Source organism: Pelecanus crispus, chromosome 1, assembly GCF_030463565.1.
Source record: "Pelecanus crispus isolate bPelCri1 chromosome 1, bPelCri1.pri, whole genome shotgun sequence".
Lineage (NCBI taxonomy): Eukaryota > Metazoa > Chordata > Aves > Pelecaniformes > Pelecanidae > Pelecanus > Pelecanus crispus.
The window spans coordinates 188,226,633-188,253,136 of record NC_134643.1 but is presented as its reverse complement, the minus strand read 5'-3'; the positions used below and the strand labels follow the sequence as shown (position 1 = coordinate 188,253,136).

The window sequence follows — 26,504 nt, the reverse complement described above, 5'->3', positions numbered from 1 at the left end:
GTCAAGGTCCAACAGAACACAAAAGCAGCTGACACACTCAATGAGATGCCCTAAATCTTAATCATCTTTGTAGCAGCCTGTTGAACAGATGTGAACAGCAATATTACACTTGTCAACACAGAAGGAAGTTATGGTAGTATTTGATGCATAAGAGATTTTGGACGAGATTTCAACCATATCAATAGCCTTACATCTTTGAAATGCTATGCAAAAATATTCTGATGCTTCAATGTATCTTGAAGTATCTTGAGGTATCACTTAATAAGTACATCAAAGTTAACAAACTAAATGACAAGAGAATTTATTACAGCATCTGTGGAATTAAGATCAGAGACAGCAAAGAAAATTAGTAGCAAAAATTGGGTACAAGTGTTCCACTCTAGTCACAGCAAGAATTGACTATTAGACAACTGTGGAGAGAGGTTTAGAGGAAAAACAAAAATACTTTAATTCTTCCTGTTCAAAATTGGAAAGGAACCATTTTTGGAATGTAGAAATAGATTGTAAGCCACTCACATACAGATGTTTGTAGAACATGCAAAAGCAGAAAATTAATATGGCATAAATATAAAAGAGCTCAGCATGGATGATGGGACCCTTCAGTGTCACATCAAACGAGTAGGCAATGAGGAAAGCACCCTCTACAGGAATAATTACATAGGCAAAACCAAGGAAGAAAGAATGCAACAAAAGCAAAAAGGAGGGTAGCATCATTGGAAGTGAACTATAGAGACATCAGTGGCAAAAACTATCTTGCATCTTGACCAGACAGCAGTTTCCCTTCCTGTCTTTAAAATCAGAATTCTATGGCAAGCATGGGGGGGGATGAAGCCAGACTGCAAACTGCAATGACTAGAATGGAATCATTAAAAAAAAAAAAAAATTCATATTATACAAGATTTTTCTCCTCAAACAACAGCTTTCACAGAGCACTGATGAAAGGCAGCACACCTGCTCCAAAGAATGAGTTAGCCAGTAGGTTCTCCACGCCCCACTGTTCACTATCAAGTACGTAACCTAAGAAACAAACCATTATATTTGAAGATTCTTTGTAAGCAGACTTGAAGCAAGGGTAGAGGGAAGACACTTTGGCTGAAATAACAGATTTCAGCCCATGGTTCAGTCAGCAAAGAATTTACTAAATTAGGTTTAAGAGAGGTGTGCCCTACACTCCCTTACCCATTTCTCCTGAAAAATCTCAGCCCCTTCCTCACATTCCATGTTCCCCAAGTGTCCCCTCTTCCTTCCCCTGCTCCACACAGTAGCAGCAATAGCAATTGCAGCCAGGCAGAACCAGCCCAGTCTCTGCCATGAAATACCCCATGCAGTCCCAGAGCTACTCTTGCTCCACTAGGAACAGGCAGCACCAGTTCACGGATGAGAGCCAGTTCATCTTTGAAAATGGGTATTTCACTTCCTTTCACTTTTTCACATTTTTAGTTTATGCTTTGTTTTTAAGCTCCTCTTAAATGTTAGACTGTATGGTAGATGTTTTGCAGCATTACAGATTAGGCCGTAACATTCACATTCCCCATAGTCACCAAATCTTATACCTCTTGTCCTCGAGGAGGGAAGCAGACTCTTGGAATACATTTGATCAGCAGAACATGTAAGACCAAGTGAGATACTAGGATTATAAGCACATTTAAACATGTGTCAAACAAATTTCCTTAAATAATTTAAAATAATGCAGCCTAAAAATAAGATTTCCATAGATTAAAAAAAGGAAATTCACAAGAAGACCTGCACAGCAGTACAGTGTGGGTATTCTACATACACTTCTCTTTTGATTTATACATTGATAGTGCTTCAGAAAAGTTAATACCTCTCAGTATTCCATACATGCGAATAATTTCATGGTCCACAGAAAGCACTATACAGAAAGAATAGAAATTTCATTGCTTGGTTGTAATGAAATCTACCACTGATGCTGCTGGCGATCCAAGTGCATAGAGGAGGAAACGGCAAAAATATAGTTCAATAATCTTCCATGTTACATCAAAAACATTTTAAATCAGACTAACCAATGGGGAATATCTAAAGTTAGTTTTGATACAGAGCATCACTATAGTTTAAAGTTGGTTTGACCGTCTATCTTTTCTAAAAGTGTCTGCCATTTTTTTGTATTTATTTCACCAATAAATACATACAGACCCATACAGGAACAGTGCTTTAGGACAATAGTTTTCTGAAAAGGACAAACTTTTCCCTTAACGTTTTTGTAGGGCCAACATTAAAATTAACCAAAGAATAAACAGTGTTTTATATGGTCTTGTTACACAGTATTTCCACAGTAAATCTCTTCAAAATTCTCCAAACTAATAACTGTTTTGATGCATTAATGGAACTCAGAGTAGATTATCCAGAGTTAAGAGTTCAAAGGCAATAAGGAGTGAGAAGAAAATAAGAGTGCAATTAATACTTCCGGGCACTCAAAGGAGAAAGCTAGAATTTTTTTAATAGACTATACAAAAACATAACAGGGAATCTCTAACTAGTTCATTAATTCAAACAACAATGTATTCCTATCATCACAGCACAGTGTTACCAAACATGGCGAAAACTGTATTTCAGATACATAATCTAAAAAGAAACAATTCTAAAATAATTTATCTAATGAGTACAAAAAGACTGCAGAAACAGTAATTTAAAACTATTGTTTTCCAAATTCTATTTAAAAAAAAAAAAAAAAGAACCGCCCATGTAATCACAGTACAGGCCACATAGTGGTCTTAAGTTTAAAAATTATGTGGTATTGAAAGAAGAAGTGAAAGTAACTAAAAAGAAAAGTTAACTCTGGAAAGGAAAAAAACGTTGAAGGTAGGAAAAGGTTTCCTATCCAATGGTAAGCATAATTCTAGAAACACAGATACATCACTATTTTGTTAGTAAAAACTAACCGAGACAGCATTTAGTCTTTTTTGGTCAAAAGGCAGGGGTTTTGGTCTGGTTGGTTTGGGTTTTTTTTAAGGTGGGAGAAAAGAGGAAGAGGGGGAAAAAGATAAACAAAAATTAACTGGGACAGCAGAGAAGCTATTAAAGTTATAATTCACACAGTTCTCATCCCAAAAAGTAGAACCCCCAGCATGAAAGGCATGAGGAGTGTTTCCTCATAAACTTGAATTTAAAGCAATAAGTTGTTTGCATATGTTTTAGCTTTTACATCTTTATGCCTCCTACCACCAGAGACTGCCACATCTATAAAGACATGTGCTTTATTCTGCCAGTTCACATTCCTCACGAGACAAAAACAGCAAGGCAACTGAAACAAAATCTTAGTGTCAGAACTGAAACATAGTGAAAAGTAAACCATGGCCAACATGTGAACATGAGTTACCATGAGACTGCTTATTAGTAGCATTTCACATTTACCGCCCTGAAGATTCTCAGGGAGCCTTGGTAGAAACTATTATTATGGCCCCCTTGCACTGCAGTAGACTTAAACTGTCTTACGGTACTGTTTCTTCCATTGCTCTGCTCTATTACAAAGCTCTGCGAAACTACAGCTTCAGAAGTACAGTAACCAAACCCTACTGACAAGACCTAGCAGTGTATGAGGTGCAAAGCAAGTTACTGTATGTACACAGTAACAGTGCTGACAGCATCTGCACAGGGAAAAGTTGTCTCAATAATCACTTGGCAGACAAAATATGTGAGTGAATGCTGAAGTTCTCACATGACTTCAAATATAAAAAATTGTGCACACAGTGCCAAAAAGATCTGAGCTGTGCTTTTTTATCACTAGTAGTACAAGGAAGTGTGTTTGCTTATTTCAAAGGTGGTATTGTCAGAGCAATATTCAAATCCCATAGGGATTTAATTTCTAATGAGTATTTTTAAACACAGACACATTAAAGAAAGCAACTGACACAGGAAGGACATTACCAAAAGTTTTCTTAGACACGCATTAACCATATGAAGGACAAGAGGAAAGGAGATGCATGCAGTGAGATCAAGACTAAAGGAAAGGACTGTCTCTTAAGGCTATGTGCTAAAAAACCCACCTGCACACAAACAAAAGAGCACAGAAAGACAATGGTGGGTGGTGAAATCCAAATAATACTTTCACCTCTCTCTTCTCAAACTCATCACAAGAACCATTAACCCATCAAAGGCTTATCTCCACAAGCCCAGATGAACACAAGAGGCACAACAGCAGGTGGGAGGAACCCAAATATTAATTCAGAGGAAAGGACATGCTGTCCAGGCTCCTCCCAAGGTATCCCAGCAAAGCCTCTGCCCTATGGTCCAGGTCTGCACCCACCCCATGAGCTCTCCAAAGCACCTTTCAGACTGAGGCGTGTCACTGCTTAGGGGTATAAGACACATTATGGGATGAAGGGGGAAAACATTTTGGGACTGTGCAAGCCTTGTTTTGCAATGTGTCCTGGTTTCAGCTGGGATAGAGTTAATTTTCTTCCTAGCAGCAGGCATAGTGCTGTGTTTTGGATTTAGCAGGAGAAGAATGTTGATAACACACTCATGTTTTTTGTTGTTGCTAAGTACTGCTTATGCTAGTCAAGGACTTTTCAGCTTCCCATGCTCTGCCAGGCGCACAAGAAACTGGGAGGGGGCACAGCCAGAAGAGTTGATCCAAACTGCCCAAAGGGCTATTCCATACCATATGATGTCATGCTCAGTATATAAACTGGGGGGGGTTGGCTGGGCAGCAGCGATCGCTGCTTGGGAACTGTCTGGGTATCGGTCGGCGGGTGGTGAGCAATTGCATTGTGCATCACTTGCTTTGTATATCATTATTATTATTATCATTATTATACTGTTACTGTTAGCATTACTATTTTACTTTATTTCAATTATTAAACTGTTCTTATCTCAACCCAGGAGCGTTTCTCACTCTTACTCCTCCGATTCTCTCCCCCATCCCATCAGGGTAGGGGGTGTGAGCGAGCAGCTGTGTGGTGCTTAGTTGCTGGCTGGGGCTAAACCACAACACAATGTTTAAGGGAAGACCCAAAGGCAGGGAAAAGGATGGATCTCAGTGATTCAGAGAGGAACAAGCACAGGCAAACGATAAGATAAGGGGATAAATAGGGCCAGTTGTGTGCAAAGTTTGCTAGTTGATACACTTGTCTGGCCATGCCCTGTACCCAACCAGCACAGTCAGTCCTACCTGATTAAAGTCTATTTCCAACTATTTTCCTGGATGAGGCACTCTGCTTCGTGTGCACATGTGTGTATGGAGGCCCATGTGTCAGCAACATGACCAGACCATGAGTCAAAGGGACCACAGACCAGCAACTGGAGAGACCAGAGTGAGTGAATTTAAGTACCAGCAACTTGAGTAGAACCTTAGTTGTGTCCATGGTGCCAACAACTAGAATGAGTGAGGGTGGCGAGTGAATGATCACTAGCAACTATCAAGCTGGACTAGCCCGTGAGAAGGTGACATGGCCTGAGAGCATGGGAATGTGTATCTGTAAGAGCAAGAGGACAGGAGGAGCTGGCTAGAGGAGGGATAAGGGAAGTTCTGGAAAGCTGCCAGAGAGACCATAGACTCTGGGATAGGGTCAGCCAGGAAACACACCTGTGTCTGCACACAGGAGTCTAAGGGGTGGCCACTGGGGGAGTTGGATTCTACAGGAGTGAGGGGAATCCTGGCCAACCCATGGACATTTTTGTCTGTGTGTGTGTGTGTGCCCGTGTTTCTAAAGACAAGACCACAAGGCGAGTGGCCTATCAGAAGGACCAGCGGAGCCTCATCAGTGGCCAAGGCTCTGTGTGTGTTTGTGCACATGTACACATGTCTCTGTGAGTGAGGAGGTCTTTACCAGCAACTGGAGTGAGTCTGCAGACTCAGGGTCTCACGTGACCCAGGTGCCAGCCACAGGGAAGTCTGGGATCTGGGGGCCAGCAAGGAGAGAGGGAGCTTGTGAGCTCACCTACTGGAGGGATTCACATTGTGTGTTTCCCACTAATGGATCTTCATCCTCATCAGCCAAAGAGTGTAACAGGATGACACCCATGGTGCTGTTTGTGTTGATCTGTGTGGCCTGCCATGCATATACACTGCATGCATGTGTTTGTGCAGGTGCCTACTGGGAATACATGCTCCGCCTCACTACTAGTTGGACCTGCAGGGCGTGGAGCTACAGCAGGCTCACCTCTGTTGTGTTGCAGGATTAATTTTCCCCCTTACATTTTCCTTCTCTCACAGAATGAAGTATTTATTCTACCAAACAGGGCTCACACATTCATAGCCACCCTGCCAGTAATATCAGATATTCTTAGCATAGGAACAATTTTTGTTACTTAAAATACTAGAATCATTCATAGAGTTATTTAGGTTGGAAAAGACTCTTAAGATCATTGAGTCCAAACGGGCTTAGAGCCCACAAACCTGCTATCAAGCATTATACAATGATCTCCATCACTGTTTGAAACTATTAACAGTATTCCAGACATTCTCAAAATACATAGAAAGCCACAATATGTGGTACTAAGGAAAGAGATTAAAATTACAAGTCTAGATAAGCAGCATTCACCCCCTTGGAGCTGATTTCAGACTGACTACAAATTGGGTATCAGAATTTGATTCACTGGTAGCAAGAGTAATAGCTGTAAGAGCTAAAATGAAGCAAAGATCACAAGATGGATGGCAAAGTTTTATTTGGTTCTTATTTCAGAGGCTCTCTATTATTCCTCTGGGAGCCTATGAAATAAGAAAGTGATCTTATGCACACACCATGGACCTGAAAATCAAAGTTACAAAAAGATCCACAATACAAACTTTCTGGCTCATCACACTTTCTGATCAGTCCCTAGAAAGTACATGTATTTGTGCTCTCATTTTGATCTTATTGAAGACTTCTTATACCATTCTCCAAGACAATAGTGTCTACTGAACTTACATATTTGGTAATGCAGGAATCAATGGATTAGTTATTGCTAGATTAATTGCTGGTTTAACAGCTTATCAAGACATCACCTCCTACAGAGCTGCTATGCATGCAGGAATGAAAGGTATTGCTTCCCTGCCATCCTGCCTCCCTCATCTTCTCCCACCCCCTCAATTAACACATCAGATCATCTATTGCTATATTAAAAAATTCTTCAAAAATAAAATCCAACACATTCACGCGTAACCACACTCATGATCACTGAAAGACTTCCCTAGTTCTGGCAGTGCTTCACTCCAGCCTTGATTCAATGTCTTCCTCAGGAACAGAGGACAGCCAGTCAGATGAGAATGGGACATCCATGGAAAAACCTGATGGCATCAGCTATTGTTGAAGGAACAAGACTTGCTAAGGGAATTGCCAAAGGACTATCCATCTTTGAGGCTGTTAACAACTGGAGGTCATGTTTAACACAAAACTGACATATGCAGGATGCCTTGTCAGCCAATAAATTCAGTGCCATTCTTACAAACACAGATACTCTATTTAAAAGCACAGTTTTAATTGCTTTATATTGTTGAATTTTAACTAAATACAAAAAACAAACACTGCGATAGATTCTCAATCATATTTTACTTCAAGTTATTGTTGTAACTCTCAAAACTGTGGTGCTTACACCTGGTTTCTAGTTAACAATTTAGGTTGAAGGTGAATAACCATTTGCAGACAATAACTCCTAGAATAACCCATAAAGAAGAAAAGAGTTATTTTCTGAAGAATGCTACCAACACCTCTGCTTTGTGAATGTTCTGGGAACCAACAAATGAAGCTTGAATTGACTGGCATGGCTGTCTTATTTACAATCAGAGAGAAGAAGTGGGTAGGGAATAAGGGAAATGATTTAGCAACAGAGGTTGCCCACATTAAGGACAAAACATTACATCAGCTGGGTCTTACCTTTCTTCTCCATATCCAGACTGAAGCCCTCAGACCCAAACTGGCAATGGAACAATAAGCACAATGCCAGAAAAAAAAGAATAAATACTAGAAGGTTTTTGTAGAACAACTTCCAACAGTGTTTAATGAGACTTTTACTGAGATAATTTGGACTATGAATGTTGGTATCAATGCAACTTGACTAACAACAGCTGTTTATTGTATACAGATTAGATGTGTAAAATGAGACTAAAAAATTATTTTTGACTTTGCATATAAAGTGTGTTTCTTATTGCCCACATCTGGAACAAAAGCTTGCATGCAACATCTTGTAGGTCTCCAAAGTTAAAAGTTACTATGCACACTATCCACATATCTAGCCAGGAAGATTTTATCTAAAATAGGATGTTAACCATACTTAAAGTGGTGGACCTAATCCAGTATCTCATCACTGGCTGAGCAAATTTTGTTAAATACACAAACACTATGAACATAAGCTGTATTTCTTTATAAACACTGTTCAGACTGTGTTTACTGCAAGGATTGGACCCCAGCATTTAGGAAAAAAATAGCAGCTGTACCAAATTAGCCGGTAGCAGATGGAAGAATTAGTTAGGTTTATGTAGGATATGAATGTTATGAAAGTGTGCCTGTCATAACCAATACCAAAAGGAGTTTACAGCTGAAACATTATCTGAACTCATGAAAAAAATTCTTAGAAGAATTCACAAAAAAGCTATCATTTTTCAAGGTAAGCAGTAGCACAGTACAGTGGCTCTGCCATGGAAGATACACTTCATGATATACTGAAAATGAAACAAAGGACTAAAGTTCCTTCATCCACCATAGCCTTTGATACCTTGACTTTTCCTTTTTTTTTGTTTTTGGAGATAGGGCTTACCAGATTAGACATGACGTGCATCGCTCTGGACCCAAGATAACATATCAACTCAACAGCTGCACCATACCACGTGGATCTGAGGTTTCTGGCACTAGGTCTGTGATCCCTGCATTTTGGTTTAGCACAAAGAACAGTGATGCCTGAAACACGTAAAGCATATAAATCAAGGCACGCAAAATCCTCTCACATTAAGGCTGAAGCCAAGAGATTTGATGCCCTTGAAACAAGAATAAGAACCACTACTGCATCTCTTCATGTTCCATTTCTCCAGCTGTGCAAAGCCCATCAATCTACATCAATTTCGTAAGACAGAAATGGCAAAATATCATCCTCTGTTACCATCCCAAATCCCAGTGCAAATGTCTGGGATGTTCCTAGAGAAGAAAATTAACAGAAAGGCTCCAGATCAAAATGCTGCAAAGTAACGATCGGATTGGATCTTTGTTTTCTTCACCACACGAACAGCAAACCTTCCACCCAAGACGAGTTTGTAGAGAATATATTACCAGAGGATGTCACTGCACTACAGGAAAATCTTTATTCTAGAAGAGTAGGCAACCCAGTATCAAAGTCCTGACTATATGAAATGTGGTGTTTGCCACAAATGAGGTATCACTACTTCTGACACCTCATTATGAAGAGACAGGATTACAGAATTGTTCTGGTTTAGCCTAAACTGTGTTACTAGAAGTACTGAACAGTCTTCTTTCTTCCCCTCCCCACTACCATTCTCATGAAGAAACACACACACACACATATCATCAAGACACCGATGATGATCACTAGGCACAATTTATTAGGAGAGTTCTGATATGAAAAATACATAGAATAGAATCATAGAATAGAATCATAGAGTCATCTAGGTTGGAAAAGACCTTTAAGATCATCCAGTCCAACCATTAACCTATACTACCAAGCCCACTCTAGACTAATCAAGGGTAGACCAGACTAAACCATATCCCGAAGTGCCACATCTACCCGTTTTTTAAACGCCTCCAGGGATGGTGACTCCACCACCTCTCTGGGCAGCCTGTTCCAATGCCTGACCACCCTTTCCGTAAAGAAATTTTTCCTAATTTCCAGTCTAAACCTCCCCTGGCGCAGCTTAAGCCCATTTCCTCTTGTCCTATCGCTAGCTACTTGGGAGAAGAGACCAACACCCACCTCACTACAACCTCCTTTCAGGGAGTTGTAGAGAGCGATAAGGTCTCCCCTCAGCCTCCTCTTTTCCAGGCTAAACAACCCCAGTTCCCTCAGCCGCTCCTCATAAGACTTGTTCTCCAGACCCTTCACCAGCTTCGTTGCCCGCCTCTGAACACGCTCCAGCACCTCAATGTCTTTCTTGTAGTGAGGGGCCCAAAACTGGACACAGTATTCCAGGTGCGGCCTCACCAGCGCCGAGTACAGGGGGACAATCACCTCCCTGCTCCTGCTGGCCACAGCATTCCTGATACAAGCCAGGATGCTGTTGGCCTTCTTGGCCACCTGGGCACACTGCTGCCTCATGTTCAGCCGGCTATCTACTAACACCCCCAGGTCCTTTTCAGCCAGGCAGCTTTCCAGCCACTCCTCCCCAAGCCTGTAGCGTTGCATGGGGTTGTTGTGACCGAAGTGCAGGACCCGGCACTTGGCCTTGTTGAACCTCATACAGTTGGCCACGGCCCATCGATCCAGCCTGTCCAGGTCCCTCTGCAGGGCCATCCTACCCTCGAGCAGATCGACACTCCCACCCAATTTGGTGTCGTCTGCAAACTTACTGAGGGTGCACTCGATCCCCTCATCCAGATCATTGATAAAGATATTGAACAAGACTGGCCCTAAAACAGAGCCCTGGGGAACACCGCTCGTGACCGGCCGCCAACTGGACTTAACACCATTTATCACTACTCTCTGGGCTCGGCCACCCAACCAGTTCTTTACCCAGCGAAGAGTATGCCTGTCTAAGCCGTGAGCTGCCAGCTTCCCGAGGAGGATATTATGCGAGACGGTGTCAAAAGCTTTGCTAAAGTCGAGGTAGATGACATCCACAGCCTTTCCATCATCTACCAGGCGGGTCACCAGGTCATAGAAGGAGATCAGGTTGGTCAAGCAGGACCTGCCTTTTGTGAACTCATGCTGGCTGGGCCTGATCCCCTGGTTGACCTGTACTTGCCTGTGGAGTTCGCTCAAGATGAACCTCTCCATAATCTTCCCCGGCACCGAGGTCAGGCTGACAGGCCTGTAGTTCCCCGGGTCCTCCTTCCGGCCCTTCTTGTAGATGGGCGTCACATTGGCAAGCCTCCAGTCATCAGGGACCTCCCCTGTTAACCAGGACTGTTGATAGATGATGGAAAGTGGCTTGGCAAGCTCCTCTGCCAGCTCCCTCAGTACTCTCGGGTGGATCCCATCCGGCCCCATAGACTTGTGAGCGTCCAGGTGGCATAGCAGGTCATTAACTGCTTCCTCCTGGACTATGAGGGCTCCATTCTGGTCCCTATCCCTATCCTCTTGCTCAAGGGCCTGAGTACCCTGGGGATGACCGGTCTGGCTGTTGAACACAGAGGCAAAGAAGGCGTTAAGTACTTCAGCCTTTTCCTTGTCCTCGGTGACAATGTTCCCCCCCACATCCAGCAAAGAATGGAGATCCTCCTTGGCTCTCCTTTTATTGCTGATGTACTTATAAAAGCATTTTTTATTGTCTTTTACAGCACTGGCCAGATTGAGTTCTAGCTGGGCTTTTGCCTTTCTAATTTCCTCCCTGCAGGACCTAACAAGATCCCTGTACTCCTCCTGAGCTGCCCGCCCCTTCTGCCAAAGGCGGTAGACTCTCCTTTTTTCCCTGAGTCCCCGCAAAAGCTCCCTATTCAGCCAGGCCGGTCGATTTCCCCTCCGGTTGGTCTTACGACACACGGGGACAGCCCGCTCCTGCGCCCTTAAGACTTCCTTCCTGAAGAGGGCCCAGCCTTCCTGGACCCCTTTGCCCTTCAGGACCACCTCCCAAGGGACTTTCCCAACCAGGGCCCTGAAGAGGGCAAAGTCTGCCCTCCGGAAGTCCATGGTAATAGTTTTGGTGCCCCTCCGCTTAGCATCACCCAAAATTGAGAACTTTATCATGTCGTGGTCGCTAAGCCCGAGACGGCCTCCGACCTCGACATTTCCCACAAGCCCTTCTCTGTTGGTAAACAGCAGGTCAAGCGGGGCACCTCCCCTGGTAGGCTCGCTTACCAGCTGCATTAGAAAGTTATCCCCCACATGCTCTAGGAACTTCCAAGACTGCTGCCTCTCTGCTGTGTGGTATTTCCAGCAGGTACACAATCTTAATTTCCTGTCTGAAGGTAGAAAGGCAAGAGTACTGCTTACATCTTTGCTCTTTCTCTAGGTGTCCTTCTCACTCTGCCTTATAGATCTGTACAAAAAAAAGTACTTCCACCCTCAATTTTCAAGATCACATGTTTTTGATGGCCCACTATTTATATACCCAGTAAACACAATCATATCTGGAAAGTCTGCTCAAGTACTACAGCATAGCTGAGTCTCCCAGACATTTTGCCAGTCATTTTAGCACAATCGTGCAAGTCTGCTGCAACACCCTGACGTAGACACATGATGAAGGATTAGTAGAACATTAACAACTTAGGAAGGAGAATACAAAGTTGAACAAAACCTATGTCTTCATTTGAAATAATTATTATTCATAGTGAATGGGGAACACACAGGAAAATATGGGTTTCATCAATATATTTCAGCATCTTTGGAAGTAAAAGCAAATGACTCTTTTCCCTTACTTCACATAAGATCAAAGAAGTCATTTCCAATGATTCTGAGTCAAAGATCTCTTAACATCTTTTTCCTCCTCAAAGTTCCAGAAGATTAAAAGGAAGTATATTTTTTCTTTGGCAGTCAAATTGCTCTAGAAGATTAACTTCTTACTATATGAGAAATTCCACTGGTAGCAGTAGAGCTTTTAGTAACAGAAAGAATTGCATAAACAGAAGAATCCCTTTCATTAGATGACTTCGTATTCCCAATATGCTCAATCTCCCAGCGATGATGTTACCTTTCTGGAGAGCGAATCATTCAACTAATGGCAGAAAATTAAAAGTTACAGAGTTCAGACCTATGCATAGTCACACCTTGAATGTGTAGAACATATTTCACTCTGAACCCTGTTTCTCTATATACTGGAAATTATAAAGCCTTTCTTATCTTTACAGAGTTGCTATGAAATCTAACAAATTTATGTTATAAGGATTTTTAGTATACATTTCACTTTTGTCTACATAAGATACCTTTTTAATAAAATTCTGTTAATATGCAGGTTTTTTAATCTTTATGGGCCTTACAAACCATTTGTTGGAATGTGGAGCACTTGAGATAGAAAACAAGACTTGCTTCCACACTGATCTTGCAGGTAGATAATTTCTCAGATACCTACTTGACACTCCTCTGTGGAATAAGATCCCTGTCTTCATAGTTTGTAAACAAACAAGCTAAACGAAGCATGTGTAAAAAACAAGCTGTTTCTGAACTTAACAGAGATTTGTCACTAAAAGTAGACAATTCATCAGCATCTCAGGAATAATCCAATACAATTCAAATATTGAAAAGCAGTCTGCATTTTAGACTCTCAAAATGTTGCTAACTTACCTAAATTAAAAAAAAAAAAGTTCCTGGTTATACAACACTGTATTTGTAAGAAACAGACTGGGAATAATAAAATATAACTATTTTATAAAGCATATTGCAGCAGAGAGCAAGTTAACATGCAAATGATTGCCCATGAGAAGAAAGGAAATACAGTGTTTCATTGAAAGCTACAAAATCAAGTAATCTTAAGCCTTTAATTTCTTAATCTTCTCTTACTACAGTTTTCCCCCTTATCACAAAAGGAATTTGGAGAAAATATCTTTGTAGTTTTTGTGCTTGGTATGAAATGTCAGAAAACCCTCTGCTGAGCCACATTTAAGTTGCCTAGGACTCAGATACTTAGCATTTAGCTAACAGCTAGCATGCTAACATGCTAACAGCATTAGCTGTTACCCAGAATCAGACACAGATTAAACCAACAGAAAACTCAGAGGGACAAGAAGTGTCAGTTGGAAAGCATACCCTTGTTCCAAGCAAGACGAAGCTGCAAGTGAACAAAATACCCAAGTTTAAAAGCATACACAACTGCAATATTTGAGGTTGGTGGGTTTTTTACTGTTAGCTTTTTACTAAACAGCTGTTGTTTCCCGTTAAAAAAAAAAATACGGAAAATGTGGTACTACTTTGCAGGTGACATTTCTTTAGTCTGTGAAGGGGCCTTCAGTATGCTCTGAGAAATTTAAGGAATTGGGAAGAAGATTGCTTACTACAGAGCTCTTTGTCCTTATTCCAACACAATAAGCCTGCTGACTTAACGGTGGCTGCCATTACAAGTTAAACAAGTCCAAGAGGCTAAGGAAAGAAGTGCAATAAGGCAGCAAACTAGCCTCTTCAACACACACACACACACAGAAAAATAAACAGCAAAATCTAGTGCATCCAGACTATAACCCTTACGTACTATAACCCTTATGTAACACTACCAAAATTAAGTTCTGGTTACCAAAAAATACTTTTGCTTTGAGACAACAGTGAACAATTCCTCAGCTCTCGAAGATAAAAGCACAAGTTTATAGAATCAAGGTTGTATTATCAACCCATCAGACTCAAATTTCTTAATAACCAATTCCAGCCTATGAAACTCTGCTAAAGAAATAGCAACAGGTGATTTAAGTCAGTCTATGCACGATAGGTGGAGGCAACATACCAACACTACTAACGTTGCACACGTAATCAACAATAACCAGACCATTGGTTCCTAAGCTAGGAAACAGCACTGTTTCTCAGCACAAGTGTGTTGCACATCGTCCAGCATAAAACTCTTTAGATGCCTACAGAACATTACTTCCTAGGTAAAATCAAAGACTTTGTAGAATGATCCACTTGAAGAAAAACTATTCTTACCTACAAAAGAATGGTACAATGAAATAGGTAACTTCAATAGCAAGAAAAAAATCTGCTTTGTGATACAGAACCTCATCTGTCATTCAAGAGACAGATGAAGTTTGAGAAACACAGTGTTAGCATGACACTGAATATACCCAACATTGTTTGAAGCAAGCATTAATGAGTTTTACAAGCAACCGTTAGCTTGTTAAACATGGTATTTTAAGTTAGCCATGCAGCCTAAGTAACTTTAATATTAAACATGCAATCACAGATATCTTAACTATACCACATGTAAACTGGCACAATTACCTGTGTCAAGCTCATTTAGCCATGATTAAGGCATACTTCAAAGCCATCCACCGATTTTTTGCTACTCGCACTGAGTATGTTACAGATAATTAACAGTGTAGTGAGAGTTTGCCAATTAACTAAATTAACTTCACAATTAAGACAGTTTCATGTATCAATAAGGTTATTTCTATTGCATTAGCAATAAGCTTATTAGCTTAGCAAAGCCAAAGCAAAACTTAAGTTGTCTTACCACATCATCTGTCAGCGTCTTGATATTTAAGTGCTGTAAATCAAACAGGAAACCAGTCATGTCACAATTATGCAGTAAAAAACAACCAAAAAACCCAAAGAAAAAAAGCAAGTGTCAGTTATAGTTACTGTTTTTCAAAATAAAATGCAAGTTAAACAGTACTGAATCTTGGCACTTGAAGTAACAATTTCTTGGCAAGTTGTACTTTGTTGGCTTACAGTGCACAACAAGTTATACAGTGTAGATTAAAAAAAAAAAATCTGTAATCTGATCCTTAGACAGAACAATACCAGAAGAATATAAAGCAAGCACAGCTTGAAACAAGTTGTGTTTTATTATATTTTATAGCTACATATACTAGAACAGAAGACCTGCTCATAATTCAGCTACTAGAATTGTGTCTTTTCAAAACAGCTTTGGGGAAACCACCAAGGAATTGGTCCAGAGATTTTTAAACTCAACAGAAGAACATGGAGTTCCTCAACAGTTCAAAACTATCTGCCAAGCTGCAACACTCAAACAACTAAGACTGTTCACTAATCTCAAGCAATGCCTATGCGGCAAGCAGAGCATGAAGTTATGAGTGGAAACTGACATAAGCATTTACTAATAGTAACATCCAAAAACCTATAGAAGACTACTCGCTGCTGTGTGAAACACCAGTTCCTGAACAAACTCTTTTGCTCTCCACTGCACATTGACAAACACAGCAAGTGCTAGGAGACACAGTTCTTGCACAAAACCCAAGAGCAGCACTGAAGAGCATTGGTGACTCATGAGTCAGTGTTGCAGGGATCCCATTTATAGTTTTTATGGAGAGGCTGAGAACAGACTTGGCAGGGAAATGGGAAGAATGTGAAGTCACATACTTAGTGAGATAGACTCATACGCTATTCTTAGATCCCCTCGCTGCCTAGTATACAAAGCTTGGCAGCAGCTACAGCAATTGTAAATGGCTATATTGAAATTAATAAGATTTGGAAACTCTTGCTTTGTCTTCACTAAGTCAACAATACTTGGCATCATTACTTATGACATCATCTTCAGCTCTTCCCTCAGAATGGAACCACAATTTGTGTTAAGTCAAATATCCCATGACAGCTCTACTCTGAGTATTGTCAAGAAACTGAGGAAGAAGCATCTGATAAATGGCTATGAAGTCAAAAATAAAAAGCAAGTGAAGTGTGAGGAAACACTCTGTACTCAGTAACATAACGTAAGTTCTACCATGAATAATAAAAAAAATTGGAGCTAGGTCAGTACCAAACTTTTATGACAAACCCATTCCATGTTCTAACAGACAAGGATTTCTAATAAATAAAGTGAAATATTTCAATCCAGTCAGGAGACAGAAGATCGGTATCCCAGTCTTCCCATTGGTCTTCTCCTGCTGCAGGGATAGATCAGACTCTTGCCTCACACGCTGCTATGCAGCTGGGTTTTATGACTTGTTCTTCCCATTCTGCTAAACAGCTACAAAGACAGCATGAGTGTTAATTTCTGTCATTTGCCAGAGCTCACAACTTTACATTTAGCAAGTTGTTGGTATAATACCTCTATCCTTAAGCGATCAAAACTGCAGGAGAAAACACTAACATATGGTCTTACACTGCAACTTGGCAGCAAAGTACATAAAAGTTTATTCTGTTTTCATACACATGACTTAAATCACTAAGCCTTAAGCAATGCACAGATACTATTGTGAAGCTCCTGTAACATGGTAGGAGCCTGAGCAATCTACTTAGAATGAAAATCTTCTGCATTGTATGCTTTGAGGTGGAAGTTCAATATTCATGTCAAAATCATGTACATTCCACTAAACAGACATAGGACAGATCGGGTTCACTTCCACCTAGGAACAGATGCTGGATGTTCTGCAGCTGCTCTGTACAAGACACCATCATCATCCACAGAATCAAGGCAGTATTTTTCAGATTTAGGTTTTGTTCTTTGAAAAAGGCAGAAATGGGTTAGTTCAAGCCATTGTTGTACCTTTCAATTAAGCTGTGAAATTCAGCAATGGAATTTAGTGTGGTAAAGGGTGAAAAGTTCCCCATTTTGTATATCACAACACCTCATTCACCCAGGTCATCTGACTAGTTAGTGAAAAAAGACTGCCATGCAACCAATTAAGGACACCATAATGGTATACGAAACTCAATATACAGTTATGAGTCTCTGAAGTCTTCAGCTTACTGACTACTACAGTACAGGAATCTAAAAATACCAGCATAAGACTTCTTTCAGGCAATGTTGTGGGGTCTGGTTTGTAACTAACAAGGAAGTGAACCTACTAAGCCAGCATTCATCTATAAACACTACTGACATTGTATTCGGAGATTTCTTTATAAAGGAGGAGAAACCCCATGCGAACCACAACCTAATGTTCAGATTTTTTTGCACTCTAATATAAATGGCTGAATGACTTGCAGTAAGAGATCTCAAAAGACTTATTCTGTGAATTTTATTTTATTATACTTCTCAGTCAGAAGAGCTGCTTAAAACATGAGAACTGGGGTGATCTTTTTCCCCTCTCCCTCACCAAGTCCTTCTCTTCTGGCAAGGCTGTACAAAGTAAAACCAGTTGCCAACTTCCGTGGTCTTCTGTAGCATTCAAAGATACAGAAATATGGAACATTACATGTGGTCTTAACAAAAAACAAACAAACAAACAAAAAATCTTACCACACTTGATCTTTTAATGACATTAAATTTAGAGGAGTGCTGTGACTCAAGAATAGGGGTATATTTTTATGCTTGCCAGGCCAAACAAACAAAACAAACACATTTCTAATAAGGGGGAAAAAATAACTAGACCACAGTTCGGTGGAGGCTGGAGTGCTTTACTGCCACAGGAACTTACTTTTATTTTCAGGCATGGATATATCAGTTCACAGAAATAAGACATTTTCTGCTCAAGTGAACAGGTTGCCTTAAATATAGGCCTGCAAGTAAATAAGTCTGGCTTAAGTAATATTCCTGTAATATTCAGTCGCTGCTAAAACATGATATAAGCTTACAGAACACTGCTTTGCAATGGATGAAAATATTAATATGCTATTCTGTGCCTTCCATGAACTACTCCAGAATAATAAAATTATAGCTTTTGATAACATAGGAGCTATGTACAAGTATTCCTGTAGTCTGTTTATCATGTAAAAAGTAGATATGCAACATTAAAAAATGAATTAATGATATTTTAAGTACATTGACATCCAGTTTTCTAGTCAGAGATAAAAAACCATGAAGAGATTAAGGAGTTCATTAGGATACTGCAGAAGTCCAGATTTATCAGTAGCACCTACAGTTGGAAAAGCAGAAGTATCGCGAAGTATCACCATTGCTTAGTCTTCAGCTATACAAACACATTTATAAATAACTAACATTTTGAAATTATATTTTCCAGGTTAACTTAGTTTTTAGTCTGGGGCATGGAGAAAGAGGTCATTTTGTTTTGCAGCTGAGTAGAAGTAGCTTAGTTAAAGCTAAGTCACAACTAAAAAGAAGTGTATAGATATATAATCTTTCAATAAAGCAAGCAATCTGACATAGAATTATCCTTTATTGAAGATTATGTCCCTCAGGCATACTGGTAAATAACTGATTTCATTGGACACAGCATAGACACATACATTCAGTGTACAGTACAGTGTTCTTGATAAGCTGTCAAAAGGTGTGATCTCAAAACATCCAAGATAGTGAGAGCCTTACACAGAAACCGAAAGGTACAATAGGACGTAACAGCTGAGGTTCACAACACATGCACAGCAACAAGACTACTCACAGAACAGGAAGACCACTGTGTCTCTTGAAAAGGTCATATATGATGAAGCCATGTGTGTGATGCAACTTCTGCACCACCCAGCTAGGGAAAGTAATCTAAATACTATTTGGCTTCATATATATTCACAGTAAAGAATCTTATTATCATACAGAAGAGGATGATCTTACATCGCATACCCGAACAGTAGCACATACTGAAAGTTAATCTGCAAGACAAGGTTTAACAAGCTGAGTCATTGTCTATATAATTACCCCAGTCAACTCTGGGTAGAGACAGTGAAGTGAAGCAAAGAAATGAGATATGCCATTTAAATGGATCAAGAGTATTAGTTTGATCTTTTGTGTCATTACATTTTTTTCTCTGTCTTTGCATATGCATATTTATAAACAGAATTCTATCTAAATCATAATCATAGAATGCTTTGGGTTGGAAGGGACCTTGAGAGATCATCTAGCCCAAGCCCCCTGCAGTGAGCAGGGATTGAACCTGTGACCTTGGCATCTAAATGCGGTACAAGCAGTCCAGGCAAACAGGACCAGAATTCAGGAGAATGTCATCTTCTCACTCAGGACTCTGGTCTCATCTCTGTAGCATTTTTTCCACCAGTACTAAAGCTCAGTATGGCCTGGAAATGAAGAATACCATAGTACAATATAGGATATAGTCTGCATCATCTAAAAGTTTTGCCACTCTACCAAAAGGGGCAGCATTTCCATTTGCCGCAAGTGCTCTCTTCGCCATCACAAGAGCAGTGAGTGACACTCCTCATCTGACTTTCTGAATGAAAACAGCATGTTTAAAAACATGTATGTTTGATACTTGAACTCAGATCATGCTTGGCAGGGATGGACATTGTTAGGATGCCATCAGAGATGCAGACAAAGTCTGATTTGTTGATCACAAATGGAATTAGAAGACAGACAAGCACCGAGCCATACACCCCTGCCAATGAGAGGAGTTTTAGGCATGCAAAGTAGGGGGATCTCAGACAGCTAAACAAGAATTTCAACATGTATGCCTTCCATGACACCGAAGTACTTCAATTTACAAAAAATAAAAAAATCCCACAGTCTGGTATCTAAATCCTTTCTGGATCTTCATTTTTGCCTTCCTTGCAGAAGAAAACAAACAAACAAAACCACATATAACACCCCCTGCAAACCACTACACACATGTATAGCTTCTCCGACCCATTAAGAAGAGTTTAGAGGCTACATGTAGCTATGAGAAAAGAAAAAAAAAAGGGGGAAAAAAAAAGAAGAAAGAAAAAAGGTAAAACGGGGGGGTTCAAGCAAGATGCAATGAGTTTTAGAAGAACTGGCCAACAAGCCTGAATGCTGAAACTAGATAAAGAAGACTAAGGATGTACATATAATCACACAATCCCCTCTGTTCCTTTTTAAATTAGAAAGTGAGAAAGAACTATCACACACTGCCCATTAATTCTATCACCAAAAAGATTCAACGCTAGCTGTTTTTTCCCCAAAGGCTATTCTCCAGCAGAAACACAACCAGAAGACTCAAGCAGGGAGTGCAAGGAAACCTGTAGACTCAGTTAGAGAGATGTAAATTGGATGATTACAGTGGATGCTATTACTTTAGAACCTCCTTTGTCACAATATTCCCTCAGTAACTTTGCTACCTCAGTCTGTATGTGCAATTTAGAAACTGCCGTACATCCTCCCAGCATTTCCTACTTTTAATTTCCAATATACTATTTCAGCATTTATTTAATGGCTTTATCACACTCTCTGTTGCTTGGAAAGCAGTCTGAAAAGCAATCAGGGGCAAAATTATCTTAACAAGACAGTTTCTACACAGTGATGTTCTTTAGACACTGATGAGTTAAACTCAAAATTGGTGCTTACAGGTAAGATTATATAACAAAGTGCTAGAACACAGCACTAAAATTTAATATCATAACCCACAGTGTTAATTCATGCCAACAAAAATAACAGCATGAGGAATTTACAATTTTACAAAGCTGCAATAAAGTGTTTTAGGTAACATCTGTTCAGCAATCATTTCTTTAAAAGACTAATTTAGATTCAAGGTCTTACACTGCAGTGTAACTGCAGCAATAATTCAGTCACTTCGTAATTAACGATATTGACACAGATCGGTCTTACCTTTCTTCTCTATGCCAAAGAAATGAAAGTGCTTTTGCTCTTAACTACATCTTTCCTTGATTTACAGATACTGTTAAATGCAAGTGTTAATTTGTTTATTCTTAACAGATTGGTGCAAATAAGAAAGCCTTCTTGACTCATATAAATTTCATAAAGAACTCAATCAAAAACATAACCTGAAAGTCACCGAAGACACATCAATGGTATACTGAAATTAACAGAAACACCTCTAACTTGAGCTAGAAATTGAAGTTGATCTTTTGAGGACTAGTGTCTAGAGGATGTAGTCCCAGTAAAGTGCAATTGGACGGCACGTAGTCTAGCACTCACTTTTATGATTTCCAAACACTTCTAAAGGGCAGGGTGGCGCAGGAAATCAAGGAGAGGAAGTGGCAGGCAACTGCTTTTTACCCCATCCCCCCAGCAGATTTCCAAAGTTTCCTGCTCAGTCAATGTATACGCAGAAAACGGATATAATCTCTGCCATCCTTCAATTAATTTCCTCTTTTTATCAAGCCCTAACCCTCAAGGGTGAATATAAGAGCTTTGAGTAAGCTGAAGTACCACAGTACTGTAGAGTATCTTTTACCCTTTATAAGAGTCCCCCTCTTCCAAAACCTTGGACCTGCTGAACAAAGCCAAGCTGGTACGTGCTTCAAAATTAACTGTCACTCCTTAAATGTTTTTTTAAATGATTCTGTAAAAGAACAGAGAGAAACGAGGACTTGCAACTCATTCACTTCTTCTGAGAAGCTAGTTTATTCAGAAAGGCAGTACTTCAAGATGACATTTGATTGGAATCAACAAGTATAACTGCTTAGCCCAAAGACTCTTTCTTCTCCCTTGCAAATGAAGTGGTTTTTAAAAAGAGAGATTTTCTTCCTGCTAAACAAGAATTTTTTTTTTTTTTTTGGCAGGGTGGGGAGGCAGGTATTGTTAATTATGTCAGCTTTGTCAACCAGCAATCCAATGTCACCTCAAGGTTTGTCAGGGAATCCAGTTCTTTTTCAGATTAGCATATCTGCTGTGACAGATCAATATGTTGCATTGATTGGAAGGGTCCAAACTGGAACTTATTTTCAAGCCTTTTGCACTGAGGAAAATTAGACTAATACAGTCTGGATGACTTGAGTTCACCGAATCTAAACAGCCAATTTCATCCGCATTTGACAAATGTACAAGAGATCAGAAACACAATTCAGGTGACATGAAGAAGTACGGCACTGTAAGTATCCCAAACACAGAAAAGGCTACAGCCTATATCTAAGACTGGATTACAGAGAATTCAAATGGGTGAGAGTTCTATGTATTCTGACACAAAACTAATTTAACTAATAAAAGTATATTGAAGATGTATTACGGGAAGAGGTAGATGTGAACAAGTCAACACAGATATACCATCTCTCCCCCCAAAAAAACCAAACCGGTCTTGTAAGACAACAGGAGGTAGATAGGAAGGAGAGTTTACCAATTTTAGATTTAACAGCTGAGTGATAAATATGCTGTATTGCAGTATCTTCGGGCAGAAATTTATGAAGCGATAGAAAGAAAGGCATATTTCACAGTACCCTTCAAGTGAACTACCCCAATCAAAGAAGCTGGTTGATGTCTACAACTATTACAGTAATTCTAACTGTACCACTGTGTGTGTTTCTTCACCAGAAATTATCAGCCAGGACAAGCCAGGGATTAGAGACTACAGTTCAAAGGTTATAGCAGCTACAGCAGCCCCTTAGGTTTTGAGGCATGAAGCAGCCTGCTGCTCTTTAGCAACTGTTAAATTCCACGGATCACATTTGTAAACTATACCACTCGTAACAGTTTACATGAAGACAGAGACACTAAACTCTGTTCAAGAAATATTCACCTCTAACTCTTCTTAAGGTCACCCAGTGAGCTAACAGCATATCTATAACACGATCCAGGTTTGGAGAACTATCATTCTTCAGTCCCCTATCAACACCTCAGGGCAAAATAGAATAGAGTATTTTCAGTTGGAAGGGACCTACAACGATCATGTAGTCCAACTGCCTGACCACTTCAGGGCTGACCAAAAATTAAAGCATGTTATTAAGGGCATTGTCCAAATGCTTCTTAGACACTGACAGGCCTGGGACATCAATCGCCTCTCTAGGAAGCCTGTCCCAGTGTTTGACCATCCTCTCGGTAAAGAAATGCTTCCTAATGTCCAGTCTAAACCTCCCCTGGTGCAGCCTTGAGCCATTCCCACACATCTTGTCACTGGATACTCAGGAGAAGAGATCAGCACCTCCCTCTTCTCCACTCCCCCTCCTCAGGAAGCTGTAGAGAGCAATGAGGTCACCCCTCTGCCTCCTGTTCTCCAAACTAGACACAGAGTCCTTAGCTGCTCCTCATAGGACATGCCTTCCAGCCCTTTCACCAGCTTTGCTGCCCTCCTCGAGGCATCCAAGGACCTTTACATCCTTAAACTGTGGGGCCCAGAACTGCACTCAGTATTCAAGGTGAGGCCACATCAACTCTGAATGCAGCTGGATAATCACCTTTTGAGAATTTTTCAAGTGCTTTTGAAAGTTGCAGTTTGATTAGGCATTCTCATGAATTAAGGATATTCTTAGTCATTCCTGCTTAAAGAGAAAGTGGGTGGGGGGAACAGAAACAGGACAAAATAAACAAAAATACCTACCCACATGATGATCATATACCCTACAAAGCTAAGTCAGATACCCAAATTCAACTCCCTTTATTTTCCGTAGCTGGGTAAAAAAATCAACACTGAGACCTCAAAAAGCTAGTCAGCTGATGTCCATATCTGCACATGCTCAAAACCACCCTTGACTAGCCTGGGAAGTGTAGACGTATAGCAAACAAGCTCATCTGCACGAAAGAGAAGGCCGCCTTTCACTAAAAAGCCAAACAGACTTTATCTAAGAAAAAAATCTCAATGGCTTGTCTCACATATCTGGCAGGGTAATACTCCCTATAAATTATTGTATTTCTATTTTAACACACGGTTAGGGGAAAAAAGTGAACATGATAGCAACACCCTATTTCTGTTTTATGATGAGGTTAGGGAAAAAAGTGGAAAATTATTGCAATATCCTATTTGCATAAGAACTTAGCAGTTAAAGTACCAGTAAGAAGTAAAAGCTCTTGACTCAGTGCTCTTGTCGGTCTCAAACACACACAAATCTATGTCTCCCACTCACCACATGAATAATCCAGCCATCAAGTCATGTACCAGTAACCCTATCCAACCTTTTAGACTGAGCAGACTGTATAGACTGAGGGATTCTATGCTAAAGCATATACAGCCATGTCACCTCCATGACTAAAATGCATGCACCTCTGGTAGATAGCCAATTATGAAGACAAGCAAACACGTCTTGGTCACACTGTTTCATAAATGCCCATTCTAACACGCAAAACCAGGCACAAGGACTTGGTTCAAACAGCAATCTGCGCAGCCACAATACGCAAAGGGTTCCAAGAAACAGGAATGCCAGGAGCAAGTTGTGACCAGAACAGGTTTGACCAGCCTACAGTTTGATATCGCTTATTGGCTGACTTCAACTAGCTACATATGAAGTACGGTACACCTTTTTGAACCTGTGCTCAAGTGCCAGACACTCAACTACTGAATATAGCACAAGGAAGCCTTAGAATCGAGAATCTACTGTATCTTATTTATTATAGTATCTATTCTGTAAGCAGGTAATACAGCTCAGAGCAGGTGAGCTCAGAGCCAGCTAAACAAAGACTAACAGATGCATCAACCTACATATGAGCATGGTATGCATCCGCTCTGCATGTGGTGGATACAAGACCTGTAGAATATATGTTTGTCACAGCTTTAATACTTACAAATTTCATAACGTCCAAACAAAAACTGGCTATTCCTGGGTGCTTTTTAGTTAGAGCACACCTTATGGAAACATTAGTTTGTGGACATATATTAGCGATTTCAAGTTTCCCAATTTCTTGGTGTGCTAGCCAAAATTTTGTAAAAGCAGGGCTAGGGAGAACTTTAGTATGTCCCTTAAATGCGAAGATTCAGATTTTCACTATACAGTTTACACCACTAAAATAAATAAATAGTAACAATCCAGTTCTAATGAAAGTAACATCATTGAAGAGCTGAGGGTCTGTTCTTTTCCCTTTACACCTACAGCCGCCACACAGCGAGTAAAAACAATAAAGCTTTATGAAGAGGAAAGACGTGAAAACGTGCTGCAAAATAAAGCCAGGTGCTTTCAGGCAGGCAAGGAAGAGGCGAGCTGGAGCGGGCGGGCTCACGCTTTGAGGCCTAGCTGAAGTCGACGGCGCCGTTTCGTAACCTGTCTGTTCCTACCCGGCCCCCCGGTCTCTCAGGGGGGCTCCAGGTCAGTGACCGCCCCGGGGCGGAGGACAGGCCCGCCGCACGGCCGGGCCCCCTCGGCCACACACGGCAGCGGGGCGCTGGGCCGGGCAGGGCCGCCGGCGGGCCCACACCTCAGGCAGCCCCTCCGCGGCCCCCGCGGGGAGGGGAGGCGGCTTGGGATCCGCTCGTACTTACGAATTTGGGCTTCCTGCCGTCCGCCGCTTCCTCGGGACCGCCGGCGCTCCCGGCCCCCGGCGGGCCCTTCCGACGGAGCCCCTTGTTCTCCCGCCCGCCGCGGCCCGGCGGCGAGGACGGGGCGCAGTAGCGCGGCCGCGGCCGCCGCGGCTCCATGGCCGCGCCCGGGAGCGGAGATGAGGGGAGATGAGGGAAGACCGCCGCCTGCGATCGGGCCCCGGCCCGGCGGCCCTGGCCGAGCTGGGCGCCAGCGATTAGCGCGGCTTAGCTGGGCTCGGCCGGGCAGGGCAACGCGGGGGGAGGAGGCGGGGGGCTCAGGGCTAAAGCCGCCGCCGCCTCAACGCGGCAAAGGATTTAGCGAGGCGCCCCTAATCCCGGCCGCGGCTGCCGGCGGCCGCCACGCCAGAGCGCCGGGAGCGGGAAAGAAGGGCAGGGGCGCGCGCTGCCAACGGCCGCTCCCCGGCGCCTGTCAGAGGCCAGGAATGTCCCGCCGTCCGAATCGTCCCGCCACCGCCGGTCCCGCCCACCGGCCTCCCCCCCGCTAGCCAATCCACGCCGGCAGCTGGGAAATGGCGTCTCCCGGTTGGCTGGCCTTCTGCCAATCTGCGGTGAATCAGCTGTTCTTCAGCCAAGTCGCCGGCGAGGAGCTCCGCCCCCCCCCCCCCCGCGTGACCGCACCCGTTTGCTCGCGCTCCGCCCCACCCCCCCCTCACCCCTCCGGACTACACGTCCCAGAGAGCAGCGCGGCGCGCGCCCGCGGAGGGAGCCCCGGGGCTGCGGGGAGGAGCTCGTAGAGCAGCGGCGCCTTGGGGGGCGGGGGGGGTACGGACACAGGGACCCCGGAGAGCCCGGTCTGGGCAGCCCAGG

At 41.8% G+C, this 26,504-nt stretch overlaps 1 protein-coding gene across 1 annotated transcript in view; it reads right to left on the bottom strand.

Moving 5' to 3' along the window:
- The window catches only part of DIAPH3 (diaphanous related formin 3), a 277,409-nt gene extending 251,616 nt beyond the window's left edge, over window positions 1-25,793 (bottom strand). Inside the window, exons 1-2 of the mRNA XM_075727918.1 lie at window positions 25,638-25,793; window positions 15,191-15,223 (exon numbers count right to left, since the gene is read on the bottom strand). Of these exons, the coding sequence (XP_075584033.1) occupies window positions 15,191-15,223; window positions 25,638-25,793 (189 nt within the window). The remainder of the gene's footprint in view (window positions 1-15,190; window positions 15,224-25,637) is intronic.
- Window positions 25,794-26,504: the final 711 nt, after the last annotated feature.